The sequence below is a fragment of the Muntiacus reevesi genome, chromosome 2, assembly GCF_963930625.1.
Source record: "Muntiacus reevesi chromosome 2, mMunRee1.1, whole genome shotgun sequence".
NCBI classification, from domain to species: domain Eukaryota; kingdom Metazoa; phylum Chordata; class Mammalia; order Artiodactyla; family Cervidae; genus Muntiacus; species Muntiacus reevesi.
In genome coordinates this window covers 230,961,812-230,970,983 of record NC_089250.1, presented here as the reverse complement: position 1 = coordinate 230,970,983, position 9,172 = coordinate 230,961,812, and the positions used below count along the sequence as shown (strand labels likewise).

At 57.4% G+C, this 9,172-nt stretch overlaps 1 protein-coding gene across 1 annotated transcript; it reads left to right on the top strand.

Annotated features, from left to right (window-relative positions):
- The first annotated feature begins 2,833 nt into the window (after positions 1–2,833).
- On the top strand, positions 2,834–4,829 carry CBLN1 (cerebellin 1 precursor). The gene is made up of 3 exons (XM_065920482.1): positions 2,834–3,097; positions 3,253–3,372; positions 4,632–4,829. The coding sequence occupies exons 1-3, from the start codon at positions 2,834–2,836 to the stop codon at positions 4,827–4,829; spliced, it is 582 nt and encodes a 193-aa protein (XP_065776554.1).
- Positions 4,830–9,172: the final 4,343 nt, after the last annotated feature.

Here is a 9,172-nt window from a genome sequence, read left to right as displayed (position 1 = left end):
CACAGTATCCTAGGTCAGACATGAGGAAGCCCAAACAGACTCAAACAAACAGGACATAAAGTAGAGTCAAGTTAGACGTGGGGTTCCCTAGGTGGTACCTGTTGTCACTGGCATAGGATAAGAGACAGTTTGGGTGACAAAGGAAAGGAGACAAAGTATGAGTCAGTTAAATATGCCTGCAGGGTATCTAAAGCCACCCAGCAGGCCCTCAGAACGGTAGGCCTGGGATGCAGGCAGGCTGAGGCTAGTCATACAAGATCCCCAGTGGCACAGGGATGGCAGTTCAGGCTTGGCATTGCCCACTAGAGCCTCCCCCATGAAAGAAGAGGAGAAGGCTGGAGACCCACCATCTCCCTCTAGATAATCTCAGTCCTGTTTGTGAGCTCCATGAGAACGGGCTTCCTCACCAGACAGCCTTCAGTAAAAATCTGTGGAATATCAGAGTGTGTAGACCCTGGGCACTGAGCACATGCTGTTGATTCTACACGGGCATTTCTCCAGGTACCCTCCACTGCTGGGGCTGCCAGGCTCCGCGGCTATACCGGGTACAGTGTCATTATTCAGATCTCACCTCCTAAATTAGTTCGTGCTCTCACATTAGGTGTAATCACAGCTGGCAACGCTTTCTGGGGATGTCTCAAACAGATTTGACTTGAAAAAACAGCTTTCTGTCAATTAATTTGAAGGAGAATTGTTGCCTCTTCCCCGGCCCCTCCTCTTTCTCCTGGGCGAACCCAGTGACCCCAGCAGGCAGGCATTCCAACGGAGGCGAGGTTCCGAGATGGGTACCTCCAGATGAGTCTTTAAACAGCTATCTTAAGTCTCAAAGACACAAAGCTGAAACGTGCGGCTGTTGTCCATTCCAAAGCAGTCTTCCTGCATAGGCAAAAGCCTACCCTAGGCTGCGGCAGACCCCGCCGGCGGCGAGCCGGGAGACCGGAAGGAGGTGCTGTCAGCCCGCGATGCAGGTTTGCCCAGATCCCGGGGCTTGCGCCGGGCCGCCGCCTGCCGCACGTCTGCTCTGGCTCGGCGGAGCACAGGGGTTCAAAGGCGCCCGGCGGGGACCCAAGCGCCAGGTGCTCCGGGGGACAGCATTCCCGCCCGCCTCTCATTCGGGTCCGAAGCCTCTTGCTTTGGACTTGACGGAGAGGCCTGACCGCCCTCCAGCTTCCACCTAATGGCAGTTTAACCGCCTGCATTCCACGCCTTTCCTCTTACCACCTCTGCAGCTCCCCTCTCTTTGTCACTTAGCAAAGCTGTGTTTTACTGTGTTGACTACGTGTGTGTAAAGCTCTAAGTTAACGCGTGAGGTAAAAATTTATTCGCCTTGAAATTTCAAAATCACCCTTGAAAACTCGCCCATAAATCACAAGATTTGGTGTCTATATGCAAGGCAATAGTATGTAAGTACACGTGGATAGAACATGCCACAAAGGTGCACAGTAAATAAAATGCGGATGCAAAGTATAAAATTTTAAGTGCAAAAGATAAAAATGGCATCAGGGAAATGAACCTGTCTGAGATGCCACTGTACTTGCCAGTGCCTCCCGCACTAGACTGTAAGAGGCACGAAGGCAGGCTTCGCCCGATTTTGCTCATCACCAATGTCCTCAGCGCCTGGAAGCCTGGCACTTCGCGTCCACAAATGTTCAATGATCTATCCCGAATAAATGAAATGAAGAATAAATGAGTGCACACTCGATCCGACTCCGCGGCCCGCAGAGCGAGCACTTCGAGAAGCGGGCTAGAGCTGCCGGCCCAGCGCCATACTCTTGGCCGCGAGGCCAGGATGTGGACACTGGCCTCGATGCCCCGCGGCGCCCGCTCCCAGCGGCTGCACGTGCACCTCCTGGCACCGCGGTCTCGGCGCACGCCCCTCCCCGCCACGCACGCAGGCGCCCTGCAGCCCGGCCGCCGGGTCGGCCCGCTTGCCGAGGCTCACCCGCGCGCCCGCTGCCCCTCACCCCTTTGCCCACTTGGGGGCGCTCCCCTCCCGCCCCACGCGTCCACACTCGCGCGTCTCTCGGTCCCTGGCCACTCTACTCCGGACCCTGGGCGTGCGCGCCGCCTCCTACCTGAGGGCCGGCGAGGGAGGCGGGCGGAAGGACTGAGGGGGCTGAACAAGACCGTATCGGGAGGCGGGAGACAAGTGAGCGAGCTGCCACCGCAGACGGCACAGAAACGCGGGCGCGCGCGCGCGCGCTCCCGACCCTCGCTCCCTCCGTCGACTCTCCGCCTGAGCCCAACCCCGCTGCCGCGCGCCGCCGGCCTCGCCGCGCCTAATAACAACGGCGCCCAGGGTCAGGTGGCCGCGCGCGGACAGCACCGTCATTGGCTCGGCGGGGAGCGCGGCGCGCCAGGATTGGTCGGGGGGTGGAGCTTCTGCCGGTGCGGGGGCGGGGCTGGAGAGGGAGGCGGGGAGGGAGAAGGTAGGGGCGGGGCCAGGCCGCGGTCCGCGCCTTTGTGCCCGGCGCGCGCTCTCCGCCGGCTCCGGCTGCATCGCCGGCTGCATCAATAATTCAGAGCGGCGGCGGCGGCAGCAGCAGCCGGTGCGGGCAGGAGGCGGCGGAATCAGCGGGGATCGAGCGGCAGCGGCTATGCATCCAAGTGCGGTTGGGCAGCCACGGTACCCGTGAGGCCCGGGCGGGGCTCCGGGAGCATCGCTCGGGGGGCACGCTTGCCCAGGAGTGCAAGAAGACCCGAAGTGTCCAGAGCGGCGTCGACAGAGCTGCGCACGGATCTGAGGAGCGGGCTTCGGAGCCGGGCTGGGGCGGGGGGGCGGCTGGCGCAGGCAGCCCCCGGGGTGGGGGGCGGGGTGGGTGCCAGCGCCGCGATGCTGGGCGTCGTGGAGCTGCTGCTGCTGGGGGCAGCATGGTTGGCGGGCCCGGCCCGCGGGCAGAACGAGACGGAGCCCATCGTGCTAGAAGGCAAGTGCCTGGTGGTTTGCGACTCCAACCCTACGTCCGATCCCACGGGCACAGCTCTGGGCATCTCTGTGCGCTCCGGCAGCGCCAAGGTGGCTTTCTCTGCCATCAGAAGCACCAACCATGAGCCGTCCGAGATGAGTAATCGCACCATGATCATCTACTTCGACCAGGTGAGTGCTCCAGGAAGACTGGATGGGTGGGGGTTGGGGGCGAGGTAGTAGGTAGATGTTCGACCCTCTCCGAGGTCTCAGCGAAAACGGGGGGGGGGGTACAAAAATTCGGGACAGATTCTTGCCCACTCCCCTTCGTTCCCGTCTCGTTATAGGTACTAGTCAACATCGGGAACAACTTTGATTCAGAACGCAGCACTTTCATCGCCCCGCGCAAAGGAATCTACAGTTTTAACTTCCACGTGGTAAAAGTCTACAACAGACAGACCATCCAGGTCAGCTGCCGCCTCAGGGCCAGGCCCCAGCCCCGGTAGGGGGCTACTGGCCGCGGGAGTGAGTCGGCCCGGGAGGGGTTGGGAAATAGAAGGGGCAGCCGCGTGTGCCCAGGGCAGCTTGGAGGAGTGGGTAGCAGGGCCTCACGGTTCTATGGCTTGGACTCTCCCTTGCTTTCCAGTCATGGGTTCTTGAAACCACCTCCAGGCAGTTTTCTGCCTCCACGTTGTGGGACCCTCCAAAGAGGTCCTCCCGCTACGGAACTCCAGGGATTTCCCTTAAGAGTTTCTGCTAGCATCCCAGACAGTTTCCGCTTCAGGAAGCTTTCCGCGATCCTCGCCTTCAGCACCGCGGACAGTATCCGACTCCTGTCCTAGCACTCCAGCCAGCTAGAATCCTGTGCGCTTGCATTCAGCTCCACGCTCCGGGGGGAGTCCTGGCGTCCCTCTGGGGACCCACTCCGGAATTCTTAACAAGTAGCGCCTAACTATATCAGTTGAAAGGTGGAGAGAGAAGGGAGGGGCGTAGTGCCACACCCTCCTGGCTCCAGCCTTGCCCCAGCCAGCACTCACAGGCTCTCCAGGGTTCCCAAAGGTTTTCGGGTTTCCTTTGGGCGGACACAGAAGGCGGAATGCGCGGCTGGGGAGAGGGCGCTGGGCCTTTATCTGCTGATGCCACCGCAAGGGCAAAGCCAGGCGGTGGAGGGCGAGGCTGGATCTGGGACGGAAACTGAGCCCGGAGTTTGGGGATGAAGCACGGAGTGCAGCTCTGCGAGAGATTTCTCCTCTGCCGAAACCTCGCCTGGCTCCTCCGCTGCGTCTCTGCTGTGTCCCGGCATCTGGAATCGGGAGGAGCCAGGGTTTTTGTTTGTATTTGTTTGTGTTCCCGGAAGCGCCAGTTGTCTGAGTTTCTCTCTGAGGCTGGCGGGGAGGGCAAGGCCGAAGGTCTCTGGGCGCCTGAGCCACCTACGGGTTCATTAAACTGGATAAAAGAAGGCAGTCAGGGTTCGATCGGCGAGCCCAAGAAATGAAAGTTACTCCCGTTTGGGGAGCAGACCCTTTCTGTCACCCAGATGGGCCGTCTTTCGCCTCATTGGGCCCTCGGCAGTAAATTACAAAACCCCTTTTCTTCCCGCCCCCTGCTTCCAAGCTTTACGTGTCAGCCAAGCGATGAAGGTTCGCGATTTCATCTATGCTTCGGTACCCCGCAGTGGGGTACCCCACTGGGTTGCCCCTCTGAAGCCGGCCTTTTTCTTTCTCAGGTGAGCCTCATGTTAAACGGGTGGCCGGTGATTTCAGCCTTCGCTGGTGACCAGGACGTGACCCGGGAGGCCGCCAGCAACGGAGTTCTAATCCAGATGGAGAAAGGCGACCGAGCATACCTCAAGCTGGAGCGGGGAAACTTGATGGGGGGCTGGAAGTATTCGACCTTCTCCGGATTCCTCGTATTTCCCCTCTGACTGGCTCATCTCGGGAATGGAGGCAGGAAGAGGGCGAAGGCAGGAGGGGAAAATGATAAAGAGGCTGAACTTTAGAGGACGAGAAAGCGGCACGACTTGAAACTTCCTACTTGTTCCCCAGCTGTATCCGGTAAACGAAGCGCAGCCCGGCGGTTGGACAACTTCGTCCATTTCCTCTTTAGGAGAAGTAAATTCCGCTTAGCTCTGCGCACTCCCATTTCCAAAATAAACTCGCCCCCAACTCCAGTTGCAGTAATCAAGAAAGACAGACTGCCTTGTCACTGTTTCTTACCCCGTGTTCATGTTCCCTACAATTTATATAAAAGAAACTTTGCATTTCACTGTATAATGTGAAATATCTTCCTCCTCTGAGTCCCGCTCTGAATCTTTTCATCCGCTGAAATCTAATGTGTCCCTACCCCCTTTTTTTATTTTGGAGAGGGGGAAAGGATTTTTTTTTTTTTTGGATGGGGAAGTAGTTTTAATTTGGCAAGTACTGCTCTTAAAACACCGCTCGAATTAATTAGCTGAAGGTACTTTGTATGTATCCTCGGCTGCTTGTTAGCAGAGAAAGGACTCACCTTAGTGGTGACTGGTTAAAAAAAAAGAAATATATATATATATATAAATAAATATATATCATTTGTACACGAAGAACTGTTCCCAGTGGAAACTGGCTGTATTTCCGTATTTCTATGTCCCATTTGGAGTGATCGTGAAACCTAAGGCTGCTTGATGTTCTGACGCTTGTCAATGCCCTCGTGTTCTGTGGCTCCACTAAACGCCAGGAGGTTCTTCCGGACGCTTCCTCGTCCTCTGTAACATACCTGTGAATAGCCAAGATTTAATTTTGCTTTAATCCAATAAAGTTCAAGTGGAACTTTTATTTTTCTGAAACAGCTTTCTAAACTCCGCATCTCCCCTAGTTGCGAGGTCTGGGGGCAGGGGTGCGGAAGGGTGAGATTCAGAGGTGTAGGGGACTTGGCGGCGTGCAAGCCGAGAAAGGATAAGGCAGGAGGGCTTCCTCGCTGTGTCGGCGCTCGCTCCTTCCTGCGCGGGCCTAGGGCCAACCCTGCATTCCGCCCTGTGCTCCCTGCTTTGGCGCAAACGTAAGAAATTTGGCTGAAATCTTGCTAGGCCAGGCCCGACAGCCTGCCTGGAAGCGAAAAAGGCTTTTCGCAGGCCAAGTGCATCAGGAATAATTCCAACTCAAGGAGCCAGAACCTTCCTGCCCTTTCGTCACGCTTCCCACGCCTCGGCCTCCGGACCGTCCGCTCACAGATCCCAAAGCTGCGTCTGTTTTATTCTGCCTCCTCTGAATCCCGAGTCCGCGCCAGCGGTATTACGCGGCGCCGGGGACCTGTGATCGCGCTCATCGCAGGACTTTTATTCAAGAGGTTCGTCCAGGAGTTTTGATTGTATCGGAACATAATGTGAAAGCAAAATTGAAATAAACGACTTCGTTTTAAGTCTGGAAGTCTGACCCAGTCGCTTCGGCAAAGGGGAAGTCGGGCCGGGGAAAGCAGATGGGCGGCCAAGGGGCGGGAGCCGCGGCCTGCATGGGCCCCTCTGGCTCTGGTCCTTTTGGAGGTTTCTCCTGGCCCGAGACTCAGAGACGAATTTAATTAGAGGGTGGAGAGAAGCGGGAAGGAGGTTAATAACAGCACTGTAAACAATGTTTCTCGATTTATTCCTGCGGCTCCTCTTGATTTAGGGTCAACAAGCCAGCTGCCTGAGCTGAAACTCAGCCGGGGCTTCTCCGCACGCAATCCAGGGGCTCGGGCATCAGCTGGTGCCCTAAGCGGCCCCAGCGACCCCGGACCCCTCAGGGGTTAAGTAGGGACTTAGGGAGTGAGGGGGGATCCGGCCTTTTTCCTGCCCCACAGTTCTCCACCCTACTCAGTACCCAGGGAAGTGAGGAAAGGGAGTCCTAGAGGAAATTTTAAACTATTCTTAAAAAAAGAAAAAGAAAAAAGACTAAAAAATCCCCCCAACTTTCTCCGCATTCTTCCCGTTGGAAGGGAGAAATCAGAGAGCTGGAGCGCTGGGCAGCGGAACTAGCTCGACCCCCGCTCAGCGGGAGCAGAGCCAGCCCGCCAGGCGCGCGCAGGCCGCGCAGGCTAAGGCTCACCGCCGCGCGGGTGGGGTAGCCACCGCTCAGGGGAACTGAGCCCCAAGCAGCCTTGAAACTGACTCGGCTGTGAGTGGGTGGTCGGCGAGCAGACCCGCACGGTGGGTGTCCAAGCGGTGCGACCACCAGGCGGTGTTCTGCAGGGATACTTTGGCAAGTCCTCTTGCTTGACCTCAGTTTGCCCATCTGTATAAAGAGGGAGGAATCTGAACATCTCCAAGAGTCCTCCTGTCCTGAGGTTTCTAGCCTTTCTCTCTGGTCTTTTTCCTGGGTTTCCTGAGTCCTGACTGCAGCCAGGCTGAGCTGGCGCCTGTAGGCTAGCTGGGAAGCCAGGAGAAGTGGCCTATCCAGGAACTCAGGCTCACTTTGAGTCCTTGCTCTGGGGCCTGAAAGGTGAACACAGATAAGGAGTGAAGGGGCCCCAAGTGACAAGAGTGGGAAGTTATCCCTTGATTCTGCTGGGGCTCCAGCTGGCCCCTTCCTGGCTGGAGCTCTTTCTCTCCAAACTCTGACCTTGGCCTTGGGGATCCTTCTCATCTGGTTCCAGCCACTTTTTTTCACCTCCTGATTCCTTCTCTCCACCGTCCGATGAACCCGTCTCCCGCTCCTGTCTTCATGCCTTTGCACCTGCCGTTTCTTTGCTTCAAGTTGAAGTACCCCTTTTTCTTCTTCCCTACTAGTCAGAATCCTCTCTTTCTGAGGATTTAAGCAGTTCAACTAAAAGGCCTTGTCCTCTGGGAAGTGGTCTTGTCCATACAGCACAGACCCTGCCTTCCTATGGCTACAGCCCCCTCCTCAACCTTCCACCAGATCTTACCTGGAGGTGGCAGGGAGGACAACTTCGAGTTGGTCCTGTCCCCCAGCAGGTTCCAGGACTTAATGGTGGCCCCCACCAGCAAGTGCTAAGCGGGTAGTCCTACCCCAAGGGCTCTAGGGAAACAGGGTCCGTCCCCACACACTATCCTCATCCTCAACTGTGAGCCTCCCACCAAGCCTGGGGATGGGGGACTGTGGACAGCTCTTTCTCTAAGACCATCTGGGGCCTGGCACTTGGCAGTTGGGCCACCTCCCTCACCTCTGGGGCAAATGTGGAGGTGACTGTTACCTCTGCCAGAGGCAGGTGAATGACCTTCATCTGAAAATTGTGCTCCAACTTCAAGGAGGGTGTGTTGGGGATTGAGAGGGTTAGAGAAAAAGGGGGTTATTAGCTCAGTAGGGACCACCTCCTGCCCCCAATCAGAAGCTAGGAAGGTGGGGGGAGGGTGTTATTCTAACCCACCTCAGAGTGGCTTTCTTTAAAGCTTAGAATCCTTTAGGCCTTTCTAGATCTGGGTCTTGCTTCTTGCTTTTATCTCAAATAAACCTGATCAGAATCAAGGCTGTAGGGGTTCCAGGACCACACCTTCACTCAGCTTCATCTTCTGTCTGAAACACTCCTTTCCTGCCCGGGTCACCTTGGTTACTTCCGTCTATCCTGCCTCAGTGGTCACCTCCCACGGGAAGACTTCCTCACCCCAGAGAGGAGAGTGCCTACCTCTTCCAGGCCTTCTGCTTTGGACTGTGGTCTCTCTTACCACACGTCCTCCTCCCCCACCCAGTCCCCAGAGCGCAGAGCTTGAGTTAGGGGTCTGGTGGAGGGGGACTATGGAACTACCCAGAGCAGGCGGGCAGGCGGGCTGAAGCGGGGGTAGGGGTGGGGGTGGCCGGTGGGGGGAGGGGGAGAAGGGGTGGCCGGATGGGGGGATGTAGTAGGGGTGGTTTCTAGGACCCAACGAGCCCAGACCCGACTCGTAGGCAGAGGTGTTCCAGGCAGCATCTGAGCTTCTGGGTGTCTCCGGACCAGCGCTGGATCCCTGGCCAGGCGCCAGGGTCACTGTCGCCTGTGTTGTCTGCTACGCAGCGCGGGGTTGTGCGAGGTTCGGCGCAAGGTCCCAGGGCTCGCTAGCTCGCCGGGGCTTCCACTGTTAGCAGCGCTGGGAGCGCGCCCTCCAAGCTGCGCTGGAGCTGATGCTGGTAGCCCGGGCGGATTGGCTCCTAATGAGAACATAATTACCCAGATGGAGAGGGAGCCTCACCCCGCTCCTTAATTGTTACCGTTATGGGGTAGTGGAGAGGCGAGAGAGTGCTGGGCTGAGCGACGCGGGCCGGTCGTTTCCGCGAATACAGGGCGGGGTCCTGGGACCCCTCGCCCCCACCCGCACACCCAGCTGAG

Coding starts and splice junctions, on each gene's coding strand:
- CBLN1 (XM_065920482.1), top strand. CDS start 2,834: ATGCTGGGCGTCGTGGAGCTGCTGCTGCTGGGGGCAGCATGGTTGGCG. Junction 3,098..3,252: donor TGATCATCTACTTCGACCAG/GTGAGTGCTCCA, acceptor GTCTCGTTATAG/GTACTAGTCAACATCGGGAA. Junction 3,373..4,631: donor ACAACAGACAGACCATCCAG/GTCAGCTGCCGC, acceptor TTTCTTTCTCAG/GTGAGCCTCATGTTAAACGG.